We start from the raw sequence: 19775 nt of genomic DNA, 5'->3' as shown, positions 1-19775 counted from the left end.
AAATCGTATCATGTGACCACCTCAACAATATACTCCAATCGATTTAACTGAGCAATTCGATTGGAAATCTGATGGAAAATCGCATCGTGTGACCGCACCTTAAGGCTGGATGCTCAACCAATTACTAGAACATGTACCTATCAGATTTACCTAAATGATTTAGATATGTCTGATATTAGTCGTTTTTATATTATTTAGCAAATAAAAAATTCAAAATATTTAGGTTTTAAAATTGTATCATTTTCCTATATCTCTTTACGCAGTGCTCTGCATCTTCAGGAAAAAAATATAGTCAAAAATTGGCCAAGCCATCCATCCCTCTTCAAATGTGTCCTATACTTGTCTTTCGTACATCCCTGACATTTTTCACATAAACAATGGTTTGTCTTGAAAGTGATCATATATTTCAACTGTTTTGAAGATTTTGTACTTATTTTGTAGAAAATAATACAGTGGACTATGCAGCAACTTATTACAAAACCCTCTCAGATCTGTTTCCAAAGAAACCAAGTCAAAACAGGTGAGAATTTTGAGATACAACTATTTCAGTACAGTATTTCAAAGATTGATTCCAATGTGCATATCTCTTAATTAAGAACTGAAATGAGACAATACATTTTATTACAACCTAACGTAAGACCCGAAAGAACTATTTTTGATAAGGTCAAATATCTGCCCACATTTCTATCAATTTTTAAAAAGTATCATTTAAAAAAAAAATCATGAAATACTTCAAAAAAAAAGTATATTGTGATACGTGATTTGATTTTGTGTTCTTAGGTAGAGAAAAATTAAATTTCCTTTTCTTACATGTCAAATTTTCTTTTCAACCTTTTTGTTGTTCAAAATGCAGAGATCTGCAAACTGCTGTATTTTTTGCATAAAAAGCTGATATATGTATTTATAATTATGTAAAATTGAAATAGACAAAGTGATTCCTTTTTGATTCTCAGTGTCTTACAATGTCTTTGGTTAACTGTATCATTCTAAAACATGATCTTTTAAACTAGCTTTTTTAACATATTTAGCTCACCTGAGCTCAAAGCTCAAGTGAGCTTTTCTGATCAAAATTTGTCAAGTGTCTGTCGACGTTGGCGTTGTCATTGGCTTTGGCGTTGTTGTAAACTTTTCACATTTTCATCTTCTTCTCAAGAACCACTGGACAGACTTCAACCAAACTTGGCACAAAGCATCACTAGGTGACGGGGATTCAAGTTTGTTCAATGGAAGGGTCACACCCTCTTTCAAGGGTTATGGTCCCCAGGGGTAGGATGGGGCCACAATGGGGGGGGGGGAATGAATTTTTACATAGGAAAATATAGAGAAAAGCTTTTAAAAAAAGCTCTCAAAAACTATTTGGCCAGAAAAACTCAATTTGGAGTTGAAGCATCTTCAGGTAGTGTAGATTCAAGTTTGTTCAAATCATGGTCCCCGGGGGTAGGGTGGGGCCATAATGGGGGGGATGGATTTTTACATAAGAATGTATAGAGAAAGTCTTTAAAAATCTTCTTCTCAAAAGTTATTTGGACAGAAAAGTTTAAACTTGTGTGGAGGCATCCTCAGGTAGTGTAGATTCAAGTTTGTTCAAATCATGGTCCCCCGGGGTAGGATGGGGCCACAATGGGGGATGAGTTTTTATGTATGAAAATATTGAGAAAAGCTTTAAAAACCTTCTTCTCAAAAACTATTTGGCCATAAAAGCTCAATTTGGAGTTGAAGCATCTTCAGATAGTGTAGATTTATGTTTGTTCAAATCATGGTCCCCGAGGATAGGTTGGGGCCACAATAGGGGAATTAATTTTTACATAGGAATATATAAAGAAAATCTTTAAAAATCTTCTTCTCAAAAAACTATTTGGCCAGGAAAGCTCAAATTGGAGTGGAAGCATCTTCAGATAGTGTAGATTAAAGTTTTGTGAATTTTTACATAGGAATATATAGAGAAAATTTTAGAAATATTCTGGGAAAGTTTTCAGTCCAAAAAGCAGTAACTTTGCTCAAACATGATTCCTTAGTGGGACCACAATGGGGGGTGGGGGTTATATAGAAATAGAAAAAAATCTGTTTACAGGTAAAACAACAAAAGGGGCTTGGTATTTACAATAAAAATATATGTGGATAAATATCGGTTGATATTTTAAAAATTTTTAAGCAAGATCTCCTGTACTTTGTTGTCAAGATATTTTGATTTTGATACTGTTATGCTAATTGATCAGAGTTATGGATATTGTTGCTCAGGTGAACAATGTGGCCCCTGGGCCTCTTGTTTAATTTAACTAATTGCAATCATCCACATTAAACATTGGATTTTGTTTTGTTCAATAATTGCCTTCAAATAAAAAATATGAAACCTTTTGTTAGAAAAAAAATAGTGTTTTTTTTAAAATTTGATTATGAAATATTTATTCAAGTTTTTTACATGATGTATTATGAAGAATTCTATTTATTTTTCATTTGTCAAATGCTCACTTTTAAATAATTCATAGTATCAGCAAGATTCAATAGCTTATAAAGACAACCATTTCCCTTAATTGGATGGTGTCCCATCCAGGGGGGAGTCAATGACTCTCATCTGCTTAGAACCATGAAAACCAGGGATAAGCACCAGCCTTATGTGCTTAATGGCATAGAGAAGGATTAAACTTTTTTTAACTATACCATATATGCGGTAATTTTAGTGATGATCTAATTTTTGCCCTTTACGCAATCTCTTATAAATCGCAAATAATTGAATCCTGTATTATGTTCTATAAGAAACTTTTCAAATCGCAAAAAATGACTGGCACAAATTAAATATGTTACAGATTTTTTCCATTTTCACAAATATTTGTGACACACGAAAAAACCTAGATGTACAGTATATTAAGACAGGTGACTAGTATGGGAGTTCTGTGCGTATACTTCATAGATACACAAACGATTCACACAAGTACAACACACTGACCACAGACTGCTGCTGAAAGAGGTCATTAAAGGATAATCCTTAATGTTTAATCAAAGTGTCTCCAAAAATCATATACCATGAATATAATAAAAATTGTGAAATGCAACTTTGATTTGCATATTTTGAACATGATTAGATAATATTGTTTAATTCAGTTGAAAAAGAGTGATAAAACAAAGTGTCAAATTAAATTTTCTGCCACAAGTTCTCAAATTGTAATTCTGCCACGCAAAAATTTATTAAGATCTGTATATGTACAATAGAAAGGTTTTTTTTTTTACATATTATAGCAAAGCAAAAAAAGGACGTGTTAATTGCAAAAAAAGCTTGGAATCCTTCTGTTACAAGGACACTATTGGGATGGGATCTGTTGGTGTGTGAACTAGACCTGTCTGTGTGATTGATGGGTTGTCGGCTCATTTCACCGGTCATTAGACAGTCAGCTGAACCGCCCATTAAGGCTATTGTCTCTGGTCACACAGCTCCTAATCACTAACATGTCTGCTACAGCGCTATCAATTTTTTACTGCTTAATCTAATGAAGTTAGAGAAATTGACTTTTGGACTAAAAATGTTCATTTCAAATTTATTGCCTAAATGTTAGCGATTAATAATTGAAGCTCAATGAGGAACTTTTGTCAAATAAATGTATACATACAGGTTTCTGGGATGATCATTTATGATGAACAAGTGCGAGAGTATCTGTCATTATTACTCAGAGGAATATTTAGATTTAGTCGCGTATGTCTGTTGGGACCAATATTACTAAGTTTGAGCGTGTCAAGAAAGCCTCATGGGGGGGTCAGTTATTATGTATGAGGGGGAAAGCCTGCTTAGCTAAGTGTTTATTTGTATCACAGTGAAATCCACAGTAAAAATGGGTTTTTCCATTAACAAATTGCGACTTTTTATTTCAATATTGAAAGCAATGAATATGCCGGTATATGTCATATTGTTTGGAAAATATCAACATTGACAAGCCATATTTGGAGGATTTTTTTATGGTTGCCTTTCTATGCATGTTCAAAAATTGTAGTAAATTGAATGCTGAACAAAATACTTTAGTGTAAAGTATATTCTATGTTTTCCATAAATGCAATCTGGCTTTAAGTTCTGGATGTTATTTTTGTCCTAAATCTTGGAGACCGGTGAATATCACATTACTTATCTGTATCACCAGACATGCATAGATGACAGTCTGAACAAGTTTTTGAAGAAAAAAATGAAATATTACATCAAACAGTATTACTATCGTGATAATTAATGAAAGGGGCAGGATTCATCTGATGGACTCTATCATTCTCAGCAGGTGCCCTATTAATTCCAGAGTTATATTTCTCACTGCATCCCCAAATCATCAACTGATGTCACAATGCTTTACATCTAATTTGTTCTTATGATTTACATTATAAAAAATCTTGTTATGCTTATATTAAATCAAGAGCTGAAAATGAAATGTAATTACTTAAAGTGAGACAAAATGAGATATGCAAAAAAAAACCCATGGAGTTTAATTGACCCTGTATACAGTATTTAAAAAGAAAGTATATAAAGAGACATACCATCACTCCTCAAACGAATTTGTGGTAAATTGATTAAGTGAATGAAATCATGAAAACTTACTAAAAAAAAAACCCAACATATTGTCATACTTCCTTGATATGATAACAGATTTTAAGGTCAAGATGTAAATGATTCCAGAGTGTCTTTTTAGTGCTAGAACCATTATGAAGTCATAATCGATTTGAAGAATCTTTATCCTGTACTTTACGACTTTAAAGGAATGTGTAGAAAATTAAAAAATTTCTTGACATTTTTTGTTAATTCATGGGAAAAGAAATCCCGATACCTACATTCAATTTGACATCATTTTAAAGAGGAGGTCAAGAGCTTGATTAATTTCGTTTTTGGAGAGACTGTAGGCATTCTAGATATATTTTAATAGTCAAATATTGACAAAACTCCGAAATTTGTTCCTAATTTCCTTAATATTTTATTGAAAATAACACTTTAAAACATGATTTTTCTTTGTGTTTACAAAATAATTTAGCCCCAGTATACTATATCAAACAAAGATATTGTTATGAAGCATCATTGAAAGAATTTATATCTTAAATATCTAAAATATAAGCCTGTAGGCACCTTTTATTTACTTAGATCTTGATCAATTCTGTATAAAAAATCAAAATTGTATATAGGAATTCTGGCACACATAGTCACCAAATTCCCACAAATTTCATAAAATGATATATATTGATGTAATAAGTAGCAAGATGCCATAAAATTGTTTCTAAGGGCTACCATTGCCATGGTAACAGCGACCAAAAATAGAAAATAGCAATTCTTTGCAACTTTAAAGCAATATAGAAAGTAATTACAGCTTATCTAAGTTATGAAGTATAAAATATTATTTTCAAAACATAATTTTTTCATATCCTTAATTCATATAGCATATAAGTTAACATTAAACCAAACTCATAGATTTATAGCTTTATTAGAAGATACATGTTGGATAAAAAATTGGCACTTGTTGCTATGGTTTTAAAGTTTTAAAATAAGAAAAAAAATGAAGAAAACCTTTGTCATTATGTCAAGCAAAAATGCTTCTTTTTAACATAATTTAAAACCATTTTTTGCTACTGTTCATGAGAAATATGGCATATATCTTTACATCACATATATTAAAGCATTATTTTCATTCTTAAAGCTGCCATTGCTAAAGAAATATGTGGACTTGAAAAGAAAATCATACATAAATTTCTAATTGTTTAATTGCCGTAGCAATGGCCATTTCTTTTGCTAAAATGCAGCTTCAACTGTTATTGCATGAAAGTTGAGGACATGTTTAGTCATTCTGATCAATTTGAATTTAAGTATCATGTTCCAGGCATGAGTAATAAATCTTTAAATGTATTTCTGACAAAGTATACATATTTTTGTGAGATTTTTAGTTGTTGTTACTATAGCAACAAATTTCATTTTTTAGATATATTATATATGTTGCCAAACTAAAACAACAATTTTGATTTTTTTTTCATATATAACTATTTATGTTCATTGACAAATAGAATGAAAAAATGGTAATTTGAAGTGCTGTTTAGTTACCATGGTAACACTGTTGAACTATTCAGCTGCCCGGCAACAGGTCCCCATAGCAACCGTTTAATTTATTTTCATCTTTATTTACCAAAGGGTATCAAAATATGTAATATGAAGAAAATCCGTGCCTGACTATGCAATATTTAATATGTACATGCAGTAATTATTTCAAGATGATTATTTATCTCCAATTTTTTTTTCAGCAACTTAATCAATACAGACATCATTTCATTTTCCCTTGCTAATGGAGAAACCGAGAATCTAGAACCACCTCTCAAACTCGAATTCCTCCTACACAAGGTAAAATTAGGAATTGTGCTGATGTCTAAATATAAAAATCATAGATTGTTATCAAAAAAGTTAATCATGTTCTTACATGTATCTCAGTGAATATCCTCATATTATTCGGTTCTATTTTAGGATATTGGACAAGAAAATGCAATTTGTAGTTTCTGGGACTTTGATCAAAGGTAGTTTACATTAATATTCTTTAATGCATAAGCAGTAGAAATGATTTTATATATTGTTAATGATAATTTGGATGACAAATTTAGTTCTAAATTTTAACATTGACTTTCTGCTTAATGTTTTGCATTTTGCTGTAATGCTTAAATGCCACATACAATGATTTTGATTTTATCAGACATATTTACCTTGACTATTGAAGTTATCAGACTTGTTTCCTCTGATAACTGTTGATGTTATCAACTTGTTGTCTCCCTTGACTGTTGCTGTTATCAACTTGTTGTCACCATTGACTGTTGCTGTTAACAACTTGTTGTCTCCCTTGACTGTTGCTGTTATCAACTTGTTGTCACCCTTGACTGTTGCTGTTAACAACTTGTTGTCTCCCTTGATTGTTGATGTTATCAACTTGTTGTCTCCCTTGACTATTGATGTTATCAGACTTGTTGTTTCCCTTGACTATTGACGTTATCAACTTGTTGTTTCCCTTCACTGTTGATGTTATCAGACTTGTTGTCTCTCTTGACTGTTGCTGTTATCAACTTGTTGTCTTCCTTGACTGTTGATGTTATCAGACTTGTTGACTGACTTGACTTTTGATGTTATCAATTTCTTGTCTCCCTTGACTGTTGATGTTATCAGACTTGTTGTCTCCCTTGACTGTTGATGTTATCAACTTGTTGTCTCCCTTGACTGTTGAAGTTATCAGATGTGTTCCCTTGTTTCCTCTGATAACTGTTGATGTTATCAGACTTATCTCCCTTGACTGTTGAAGATATTAGACTTGTTGTCTCCCTTGACTGTTGAAGATATTAGACTTGTTGTCTCCCTTGTCTGTTGATGTTATCAGACTTGTTGTCTCCCTTGACTGTTGAAGATATTAGACTTGTTGTCTCCCTTGACTGTTGATGTTATCAGACTTGTTGTTTCCCTTGACTGTTGAAGATATTAGACTTGTTGTCTCCCTTGACTGTTGATGTTATCAACGTTTATATGAGTTGGCATTGTTTCCCATGACTGTTGATGTTTTCAACTTGTTATAGATTTTTGCTGTTATTAAATCTTATAAGACTTGTTCTCTTTCTTGACTATTGATGTTATCAGACATGTTGTTTCCCTTGACTTTTGATTTTATCAGACTTAATGTTTCCCTTGACTATTGACGTTATCAGACTTGTTGTTTCCCTTGACTATTGATGTTATCAGACTTGTTGTCACCCTTGACTGTTGATGATATCAACTTGTTGTCTCCCTTGACTGTTGAAGATATTAGACTTGTTGTCTCCCTTGACTGTTGAAGATATTAGACTTGTTGTCTCCCTTGACTGTTGATGTTATCAACTTGTTGTCTACCTTGACTGTTGAAGATATTAGACTTGTTGTCTACCTTGACTGTTGATGTTATCAACTTATTGTCTCCCTTGACTGTTGATGTTATCAACTTGTTGTCTCCCTTGACTGTTGATGTTATCAACTTGTTGTCTCCCTTGACTGTTGATGTTATCAACTTATTGTCTCCCTTGACTGTTGATGTTATCAACTTGTTGTCTCCCTTGACTGTTGAAGATATTAGACTTGTTTAGACTACCTTGACTGTTGATGTTATCAACTTATTGTCTCCCTTGACTGTTGATGTTATCAACTTGTTGTCTCCCTTGACTGTTGATGTTAACAACTTGTTGTCTCCCTTGACTATTGATGTTATCAGACTTGTTGTTTCCCTTGACTGTTGATGTTATCAACGTTTATATGAGGTGACATTGTTTCCCATGACTGTTGATGTTTTCAACTTGTTCTAGATTTTTGCTGTTATTAAATCTTATCAGACTTGTTGTCTCCCTTGACTGTTGATGTTATCAGACTTGTTGTCTCCATTGACTATTGATGTTATCAACTTGTTGTCTCCCTTGACTGTTGATGTTAACAACTTGTTGTCTCCCTTGACTGTTGATGTTATCAGACTTGTTGTTTCCCTTGACTGTTGATGTTATCAACGTTTATATGAGTTGGCATTGTTTCCCATGACTGTTGGTGTTTTCAACTTGTTCTAGTTTTTTGCTGTTATTAAATCTTATAAGACTTGTTCTCTTTCTTGACTGTTGATGTTATCAGACATGTTGGCTCCCTTAACTCTTGAGGTTATCAGTTGTTGTTTTTGACTGGAGCTCTTTGTTTTTGTTGTCTTTTAGTGCATGGTCAGACAGAGGCTGTTATACTGTGTTTAAAAACTCAACTTGGGTTACCTGCCAGTGTAATCACATGACGAACTTTGCAGTCCTGATGAGTTCAGTGGAAGCAGTAAGACATTTTATTAACACACAGTGAATTATGGCAAGATGATTATTTCTTTTTTCAGTAATCAGTAATCAGATAAGAACAATAATGTAACATAAATCTAATTACAACTTATTAATAGCTAAAATTATTAATAAAAGCTCTTGTATGATATTGGCACAGAGAGCTAAGAAGTATTAAATGCTGTTTCTTCAATATCCTTTGAACAAAAAGATTGACCTACTTTTCTATTTTAAACTGTGAGGTAACCACTGTAACCGCAACCACTTTTGTTTTATGAAACCCTGTGAGAATGACTCTTAGTGTGATGATGTATGTCTGTAGCTTGAATTTCCAGAATGTCCATGGTGAATGAAAATTGCATTTTGCATTTTATATTGTGTCTAGTACTTGAGATTTAATTTAGAATTTAATTAAAAAATAAAATATCTCATTGAGAATGGTAATTCAAATTTACTATTTCTTTCTCATAAAGAGTTAGGGTTATGTAGGTATGTTTGTAAGATTATGAACAAAAATTCAGGGCAATATAATTTGTTTTATGATTTTAAAATCAAATATTAATTAGAAGTTCTGATGATTTTTCTCAGAATTTGCTTATTGCATTAGGATCTCAATACATGTATATACAAGAGCTGGATAAACTGTTAGGATCTCAATACATGTATATACAAGAGCTGGATAAACTGTTACATTAGGATCTCAATACATGTATATACAAGAGCTGGATAAACTGTTCAGATATGCAATTTTGTTCCTCACTTCTTTTTTTAATTAAAATTTACCATTCATAACTTTTTACCTTTTTTTAACAGTTCATCTGTAAAACCATAATTGATGTAAAAAATTTCAATTTGTGGCAATGTTTTTTCAGTCTGAGTCTGAGAATTACGTTCTGGGTCTGATTTCAATGTTTTTTCAGTCCGAGTCTGAGAATTACATTCTGGGTCTGATTTCAATGTTTTTTCAGTCCGAGTCTGAGAATTACATTCTGGGTCTGATTTCAATGTTTTTTCAGTCCGAGTCTGAGAATTACATTCTGGGTCTGATTTCAATGTTTTTTCAGTCCGAGTCTGAGAATTACATTCTGGGTCTGATTTCAATGTTTTTTCAGTCCGAGTCTGAGAATTACATTCTGGGTCTGATTTCAATTGTTGGATGTACCATCTCTATAGCTGGACTTCTGGCCACAGTGGTTTGTCATCTGATATTCTGGAGGTAAGCTTGTTTTGAATTTGGTGCTGTAATAAAAAAGGTAGGTTGCTTTGCCATGTCCATTTTCCTCCTCTCTTAGCAAAGTTTGAATAGATATCTGTTAGACAGACATGTCTGTCTAACCCCGTATGATGCATTTGTAGAGCTGCATGTCAAGCATTTAGAATGTGAAAATTAATGGTCCAGATCATAGTACTGCCTTTTGAAGTAAACTGACACCAAGCAATATGTGACAAGACTTTCATATTTTTACTTTGTATTCTTAAGAACATATTGTAGGTTCTTTGTATATTTAAGGGGTATTTTCTTCGCACCAATCATTGACCTTGGCAATAGGGTCTCTTCTTTGTAGATGATTAAACTTAAAGGTATGAATAAGCTGCAGTGATTCCTTGTCCTTTGATTCTTTTACTTTCTAGGTATGTAAAATCAGACAAAACCAAAATCCTGCTGAACCTCTGTCTTTCCCTTACTGTCGCCATGACAATATTTCTCCTTGGTGTGGAACAGACACAACATAAGGTTGGTCATCGGTTTCTTCATCATGATCATGAAGTTCTTCACAAGACTAGATGGCTCTGGCCATTTATACTTTTTTACTACCATTGAACTAAGAAAAGAGATGAATTTTAAGTTCGTTTGATGTGAAATTAAATCAATAATGGAACAGTGTGAAAGTTTTTAATTTAACTCACTAAGTAGTGAGTAATGAATTAGAACTAGTTAGCTGGTTGATGATGCTATGGACCAATTGTTTTCCACCCTTCTCTGCACTTTGTAATTATAATCAATCCTCTCTGTTCTGTAGATTCTGTGTACACCATTGTAATTATAATCAATCCTCTCTGTTCTGTAGATTCTGTGTACACCATTGTAATTATAATCAATCCTCTCTGTTCTGTAGATTCTGTGTACAGCCATTGCTGTACTCCTGCAGTACTTTTTCCTTGTGTCCTTCTTTCTGATGCTGGCCGAGGGAATTACCATCGCAGTCTCTGTTATCCTGGTCTTCTGGACAAACTCCAAGGTCAAGGTCCTGCTTCCTTTAGCCTGGGGTGAGTATCATACGTAACATTTACAGATTCATTTATCTAACTTTGTTTATCTTGTTGCAATGGAATACAAGAATATATGCAGGGCTAGAAATATGCATCATTTTTTTTTTCTCACGGGTGACCTCTGCTCTCAACAAGTAGAACCTTTACTAGATGGTGGAGAGTTTTTAAAGTCCCATGGGCCCCCAAAACAAGTGTTCTTTACAAAGAACCAGCCAATATCTTAAAGTTAACTGGTTACAGACCATCAACTTTTTGACCGCTGGTAAATGTTAAATCTAGTGATCTGGTGACATTTGTGTTGACAGTGATCTGATAATTGTTGTGTTGACAGGGATGGTGCTTGGTATAACATTGGTCTTTGTTTCTGTCAGTATGATTTGGTCATTTTTGTGTTGACAGTGTGTTGAAAGGTATAACTTTTGTTTTTGTGTTGAAAGGTATAACTTTTGTTTTTGTGTTGACAGTGATTTGGTAATTTTTGTGCTGACAGGAAAATCCTTGATTATTATTAAATTGCTGTCATTGATTTAGTTATTTATGTGTTTACAGGAATACCATTGGTCATTGTTGCTGTGAGTTATTTTGTTATTTTTGTGTTGACATTTATTTATATTTTTGTGTTGAAAGGTATACCCTTGGTCATTGAAGCTGTAGGTGATTTGGTTATTTCTTTGGTTGACAGTTATATACTCTTGGTCAGTTTTGCTGTCATTGATTAATTATTTTTGTGTTGATAGTGTATTTGTTATTTTTGTGTTGAAGTGATATGGTAAAAATTGTTGTCAGTGATTTGGTCATTTTGTGTTTAGTGTATTTGTTAATTTTTGTGTTGACAGGGATATGGTAATGCTTGTTTTGACAGATATACCATTTGTGTTTTATTCTGTCAATGATTTGGTTATTTTTTTTGCTGACAGTTTTTTGTAAACTTTGTTCTAACTGTGATATGGTTAAATTTTTGTTGTTAGTGATCTAGATTTGCTTACATTGACTATGGTTTGATTATATTTGTGTTGACAGGTTTACCCTTGGTCATGGTTGCATAGCTGTCAGTGATTCTATCATTGTTATTTTTGTGTTGGTGATTTGGATAATTTTGTATTGACAGTGGATTGTGATTTTTGAGTTGAAAGTGACGTGGTTTCTTTGTGTTGACAGGTATAGCTTTTTGATTTATTTTATCAGTGATTTTGGGTTTTTTGTGTTAACAGCTATTTTGTTATTTTGTGTTGATAACATTTAATAATAATTAGGTATTGACAGTGACTTATTTATTTTTATGCTGACAGTATAATGAGGTATATTGGCTTTGTGAGTCATTTCGTCAGTGATTTATTTATTTATTTTTGCATTGACAGCGATCTGATGGTTTTTTTCTTTGTGTTGACAAAAATTTGGATTTTTGTGTTGACAGGTATGGCTTGGGGATTTATTCTGTTAGTGATTTTGTTATTTTTGTGTTGACAGGTCTACCCCTGGTCATTGTTGGCGTGTCAATGGGAGCCACTGGACTGGAGGGATATGGAAACAACAAATTGTGAGTACATTTATTCTCAAAACAGTTTTGCTTTGTGGGACCTTTTTCACAAGATTTAACTATATAGAGCTAGATGCATAACGCATTACATTGTATATTCAAAGACTTTATTATAGATGGTTTTTTCTATGAGTTATATCTAATAACATTGATGATATTACCTAAAAAAGATTCAGTTTTTGCTACCTGTACAGTAGTTAATTAACACCCGATACCTTTCTGTTGTAGCTGTTGGCTGACCATTGAGGAAGGTGTGATATATGCTTTTGTTGTTCCAGCTGCCCTAATTATTGTGGTAAGTCTTGAAATATGTCTCACATTTTATAAGTTCATACACTTCTTTTATTAAAGGTCAGGCTAATGTAAAATTAGGTAAAGCACAAACTTATATATGTTTGTGAGAGAAATCAAATATTTTTAGCTGTTGAAAAATTACAAAAACATACCTTCATGATTGCAATAAAGTAGCCACATCAAGGTCAAATATGGAAGTCTTAACAGGACTTCTAACAGTGTTATTCTCTATTTTCACTGACTTTGATGTGGGGTTTTTTATTCATGTGTGGTGATACTGTCTTCCTTACCAGTGTAATGTATAGTATATAGTGACAACATCCCTGGGTGCTTGTGCACTCAATTATCTATACTTTCGGGGGAGTCAGTGGTCTCCTGTGGCACTCAATTCATTGTTCTCTATCTGGGTTTCTTATCTGATTTTAGGCAGACCATATATCTAAGTGTAATACAAATGTACTTTAAGGTAACAATGTGAAGTACAATCAGCATACTTTCCTGGTTCCCCTACCACAGTTGTTGTTTTCTTGCCTCAGCCTTATTTGTTTCAGATGTATCAATATCTTAATATATATATATATATATATATATATATATATATATATATATATATATATATATATATATATATATATATATCAATATTCATAAGTAAGACAATCCCCTATGTATAATTTTTTTTTCTTTGAACTTTTTGAATATAATTGATGTACACTTCATACTTTAATTGAGGTGATAAATCTTTATCTAATTATAAAAATGTGAAATTTTTTAAAGCAGTTCAAATATTCACTAAATTATTAAATAGTATTTGCATAATTTTCTCATTTAACTTCTACTTATACACAATATTACAGCATTTAAAACAAATTGTTGTATTTCTGCTTCATTTAGTTTGTATCACAATTCTTATTAATGTTTATTATATGACAGTGTAAAAAATAAAATATAATTATGTAATAAGAGGACAACTTAAGTTTTAGAATGTGTGTCCAATCCTTTTGACACCTTTACAGTCAATAAAATATGTTCAATTCAAATATTTTACCCAATTACTCTTCCAGGTGATTTGTCCCTTGATTTAGATTTTTGTGTGCATGATTGTCTCCTTTTGTTGACTGATTTCCTCCCTTGCAGATAAATTTGATAATTACTGCCATAGTACTGAGAGCGCTGTTCTCAACCAGAGCCGTCATGAGTAAATCCCAGCAGGACAAAATCAGGTAAATCTATTTCATTTATAGGTATCATAAAGCGATACAAAACATAGTTGTATAATAAAAATTGCTCTTTCTTTCATGTATAATGTGTAAAAAATATTGTCAGGTAATAAAAATGTTCTCTGTATCATATAAAGATACAAAACATAGTCATTTGAATAAAAATGCAGAGATACAAAACATAGTGAGGTGATAAAACTGATATATGTATCATGTATAGAAACAAAACATAGTCAGGTGATAAAACTGATATATGTATCATGTATATATACAAACATAGTCAGGTGATAAAAAGTGATATATGTGTCATGTAATATACAAAACATAGTCAGGTGATAAACACTAATATCTGTATCATGTAAGATATGAAACGTAGTCAGATGATAGAATTGATATCTGTAACATGTAAAGGTACAAAAAAATAGTAAGGTGATAAAACTGATTTCTGTATCATGTTGGATACAAAACATAGCCAGGTGATGAAACTGATATCCGTATCATGTAAGAATACGAAACATAGTCAGGTGATAAAAACTGATATCTGTATCATATAAGGATACAAAAAATAGTCAGATGATAAAACTGATATCTGTATCATGTAAAGATACAAAACATAGGCAGGTGGTAAAAACTGATATCTGTATCATGTAAAGATACAAAAAATAGTCAGATGATAAAACTGATATCTGTATCATGAAAATATACAAAAAATAGCCAGATGATAAAACTGATATCTGCATCTTGTAAAGATACAAAACTATCATGTAAAGATACAAAACATAGTCAGGTGTTAAAACTGATATCAGTATCATGTAAGATACAAAAAATAGTCAGATGATAAAACTGATATTTGTATCATGTTAAGATACAAAGATATCATGTAAAGATACAAAAAATAGTCAGATGATAAAACTGATTTCTGTATCATGTAAAGATACAAAACTATCATGTAAAGATACAAAACATAGTCAGATGATAAAACTTATATCTGTATCATGTTAAAATACAAAGCTGATATCATGTAAAGATACAAAAAATAGTCAGATGATAAAACTGATATCTGTATCATGTAAAGATACAAAACTATCATGTAAAGATACAATACATAGTCAGATGATAAAACTGATATCTGTATCATGTAAAGATACAAAACTATCATGTAAAGATACAGTACATAGTCAGATGATAAAACTGATATTTGTATCATGTATAGATACAAAACATAGTCAGGTGATAATAACTGTTCTCTGTAACATGTTGAGATTTAAACATAGTCAGGTGATAGAAACTCTATCATATGTAAAGATACAAAACGTTAAAAGGTAATGATAATTGTTCTCTGTATCATGTAAAGATAAAAAACATCGTGAGGTAATAAAATTGAGATTTGTATCATGTAGAGATATAAATTTACTCAGGTGATGTATTGTATCATATGTAAATATATAAAACATTAACATGTGATGAAAATTGTTCTCTGTATCAGGCAGAGATAGAAAATATTAATAGGTGATAAAAACTGTTCTCTATATAATGTAAAGATACAAAATTTTAAACATAGTCTGGTGAAAAAATTGATTTCTTTATCACTTAGAGATATAAATATAGTCAGATTATATACTGCACCTTATGTAAAGATACAAAACATAGCCAGTTAATGATAAATGCTCTCTGTATCATGTAGAAATACAAAACAAAGTCACGTGATGAAAATTATTCTCTGTGTCATTATACAAAGATACAAAACATAGCCAGTTAATGATAAATGCTCTCTGTATCATGTATAGATACAAAACGAAGTCACGTGATGAAAATTATGCTCTGTGTCATTATACAAAGATACAAAACATAGTAATAGATTAAACATTATTCTCTGTATCATTATATAAAGATACAAAAGACAGTTAGGGAATAAAAACTGTTATCTGTATTATGTGTAAATTACGTTACAAAACATAGCCTATGACTTAACAGTTCTCTGTTTTACATAAGTTTTAAAACTGTTATATGTATCATGTAAAATATAGCCATGTGATAAAAAATATTTTGTGTAGCAGGCACTGTACTTATAAGGTATGTACCAGGTACTTATGATATATATACCAGCTACCATGTATGTACTGTACAGGTACTGAACTTTGTACAGTGCTGTGTGCGCAGTGTTGCTATATTTTAATATTTACATTTTTTAGTGTCTTTGCCTGTAATAACTCTACGTATCGATTTTGTACTATACATTTCAATAAATTCAAATGATGTAAAATAATAAGGAAACATTCTTTGAACATTGTGAGGTGATAATTTTGGTCGGGGCATGATCAAATCTACCATAAAGCCATTCGGGCTTTATTGAATTTGATCACGCCCCGACTGAAATTATCATCTCACAATACTCAAAGAATGAATAGTTAGTTTATAGGACCTGCTATATCTTGGGAAGTACTGACCCCTCCTTTTCTCTTCCTCTATAAACAGGGCCGGGGTACGGAGTGTTGCCGTGCTAGCCCCTATCCTAGGGATCTCCTGGATCTTCGGTGTTCTCTCGGTGAACTCCAGCACAATCATTTTCCAGTACCTTTTCACAATATTCAACTCTCTTCAAGTAAGAACCTTTTAATTATAAAATACAATTGTCAATAGACAGGTTTAATTCATTTTATATCTATATTGCATTTATAAGTAAAAAGTTTTTAAAACAAAAAAAATTAACCCTTGTCTGAAACCTAAATGAAATTTTGTATTATCATTGAGCTATTAAAATATCTTCAACTTAAATGTAAAATTTTGTATTATGATTGTGCTATTGAGATTTATCAGCGTTCTGTGTTTTTTTTCTGTTACGCCTGCTAATCAATCACGTGCTAATAAATAATCTACGATTGTTTACAGAAAACAAAAGAAATCGATTTCTGGTTGTGCAATAGATCATATAAAAATATTACATACAAAGATGATAAGTTGACACGATGCAGAAAAGAATATTAGAATGTGAAGATGGGTAATTCTTTTATATATAACTCGGTTTTGTAAAGGAAAAATCCGGTTACTGAAATGATGAAAATGGGCGGGAAGGCGGGCGGACGGCTGCAAAAAGGGTAGTATGTTGTATTGATAACCCCTTCTACAATTTTTAAGATGGGAAATTGTTTTTGCGGATCAATTGTTCTTATATCAGATATGTGCATATTACTTGGATTTTGAGTTTAGATAATTCATGAAAAAATACCAGCTGTTGAATTTAGTTATTTTTGGCATAATATAGGATACAGTGTACCTTATTGTACGGAGACCTCCTCCGTATAAGATAACTCGTTCTACAGTTTTCAAGACATGACGTTTTCGTTTTGCATATTAATTGTACAAATACATCAGAGGTGATCATATTACTTGGATTTTAATTTTTGCAAAATATTGCATATATAGAATACCTCATTTCTCTGGATAGGTAGTGTATATTAATTCAGGGTTGAAAAATAGATTAGGATAATATTTACACAAATGAAAACTATTGCACAACCGAAAATCGATCACTTTTGTTTTCAATACTTAATCTAAGTGACCAATTAGCAGGGGTGTCCTTGTTCCAGTTTACATTTTATTTTAAAAAATAAATAATTCATCATACATTTGAATTCTGATATATACAACAGATACGACCCTTCCGCTTGCTGTCCGTTTCAGCTAATGCTTTGTATCTTTCATGAATTGTTTGGGAATAAAATACCATCGTTTTTCAAGGTTCTCGTCATCACTATGATGGAGACAATTGCATTGTTTTTACCGGTGTTGAATAATTCAAACCTCTCATTCAAATGAGCATTTAATAATCAATCTAAATATAAATAGGCTAATTTGATATTTTAAAAAAAGAGTCAAGTTTTTTTTTTAGATGGATAACGTAATTATCAGAGATATTAAAACTACTGATACCTGCTAATATTGTGGAAGTAAATAATGAATGTTTTTTAAGTTGTTACATATTAGTTAGTCACGCTATGAACTTTGTACTTCTTTTTGCAGGGTTTTTTCATATTCCTGTTCCACTGCGTATTAAACAGAGCGGTGAGTAGAATTGTGTAATCTCTGACACCAGGACCAGTCAATAGTTTTGGCTTATTTTATGAAGTTCTGTTTGTTTATAAATAACTTAGAAAAACACTTATCATGATGCCGAGAAATACAATTAGCGAATATCGAGTCAATTTTTTGTTGATTCAATTCATTTCTTGAAATATAAATATGTATAATCTAATCATTTCAGATTGTGGATGCTATCCGAAGAAAATGCCATTGTATGAGAAGCATGGATGACTCCTCAAAACACAAGCATAAAAGTGAAACCAGTAATAAGGTGTGTAATGAGGACTAACTTCTGCAGAGATGACGGTCTAAAACTAAAAAGAAGGAAAAAGCTGTGCAGCTCATGGAGATATCCCTTCCCCTCCCCTAATACTCTGCCGTTAATCGTGCCCTCGACAGTGCAACAGATTATTCCCTCCAAAATGTCATGTATTTAACATTATGCATTGCATTAAGTACTCCCAAAATGGTAACCTCCTGCTCCTTCAAATGGAAATATAAGCCCTATCCACTCCAAGCACCCCAACGTAAACAGGTGGTTGGCTGTTGGCACGGTATATGAGGGGGAGAGTTTTATTTTTCTGGAGCTCATGAAACATGTATAATATTAGTTGTTGTTCTAAACTTAGAGCCCCTGTTTGTACTGTTGTAAGAAGCAAGGCTTGTGATGTTGACTGGCATCAGACAAATGTGCCGCAGTCATCCAAACGCTGCATCAGATAAACCTCTCCAAAGCTAGAGTCAGGCTACTGTCCGCTAGATGTAAATACAATATGCATGTTTATAGGTTAATTATTATAAGGCTTCGGTGGTTGTTAGCAAAAAATATATCAATAATTTCAAATATTCTCTTTTCTTTTCTTAATAAGCAATCCATTGGCGGGTTGATTTGAGTTTTCTTTTAATAGTATTGCACTCCTGAGAAACCTTAGACTGTGTAGTCAAAACGAAGCATCATGGTTCTGTTTAATCAATCATTTGCCCGCCGGTGTAGGTACACTGGAACACATTCAGTATCGCTTCAAACGTACACCTGTTGCACTGATAATAAACATACCTTCTTGCTCAATGTGCAGTTATTTTGGAGACATGCACATAATGAAAATTTCGAAAAAGATAGTAAAGACGACGAGCATCAAATTGCAAATTAGATATCCATCGGTGATTAGAAATAGTCGTTCTGTATAAAGCGCGCCAGAAACTAATTTCGACATGTGTTTTATTTTGTGACATTTAATTTTTTTTTTTTTTATTTTGGTTTCTAATGAATATCCTTTAATAAATCTCCATTAAACTTTGAAATACCTATAATTTTATTCATGATTTCAAACTTTACAAATCGAAATCATTTTGTAGCCCATTCGAAATAAATTCAAGAATATTGATAACTTTGCTTGATATACCGGTGCCAGTACATTTATTCCACTTTATATTTCACAGTTCTCAACTGCTAACCCGTTATCCAATGGAACGAGGTCTTCTCAACTCTCCAATTCGAGTTCCGGTCAGTATGTCACCCAATCAAATAACGCGTGGTTGAAAAGGGAAAAAAAGAAACTAACTAGTAG

The 19775-nt window shown here is 32.1% G+C and overlaps 1 protein-coding gene across 2 annotated transcripts in view; it reads left to right on the top strand.

The window, feature by feature from the left end:
- LOC128165640 (fibrillin-2-like) overlaps positions 1–19775 on the top strand; it is a 44923-nt gene that overhangs the window by 24462 nt on the left and 686 nt on the right. For both annotated transcript variants that reach the window (XM_052830368.1, XM_052830369.1), the window contains 14 exons: positions 442–520; positions 6247–6343; positions 6464–6513; positions 8698–8806; positions 9918–10021; positions 10438–10540; positions 10923–11073; positions 12544–12613; positions 12842–12908; positions 14045–14130; positions 16603–16729; positions 18148–18189; positions 18389–18478; positions 19648–19711. In XM_052830368.1, coding sequence (XP_052686328.1) covers positions 442–520; positions 6247–6343; positions 6464–6513; positions 8698–8806; positions 9918–10021; positions 10438–10540; positions 10923–11073; positions 12544–12613; positions 12842–12908; positions 14045–14130; positions 16603–16729; positions 18148–18189; positions 18389–18478; positions 19648–19711 — 1239 coding nt within the window. The remainder of the gene's footprint in view (positions 1–441; positions 521–6246; positions 6344–6463; positions 6514–8697; positions 8807–9917; positions 10022–10437; positions 10541–10922; positions 11074–12543; positions 12614–12841; positions 12909–14044; positions 14131–16602; positions 16730–18147; positions 18190–18388; positions 18479–19647; positions 19712–19775) is intronic.

Source organism: Crassostrea angulata, chromosome 10, assembly GCF_025612915.1.
Source record: "Crassostrea angulata isolate pt1a10 chromosome 10, ASM2561291v2, whole genome shotgun sequence".
Taxonomy (NCBI): Eukaryota; Metazoa; Mollusca; class Bivalvia; order Ostreida; family Ostreidae; genus Magallana; species Magallana angulata.
Note: the sequence above shows the minus strand (reverse complement) of the source record. Positions and strands in the feature narration are given on the sequence as shown.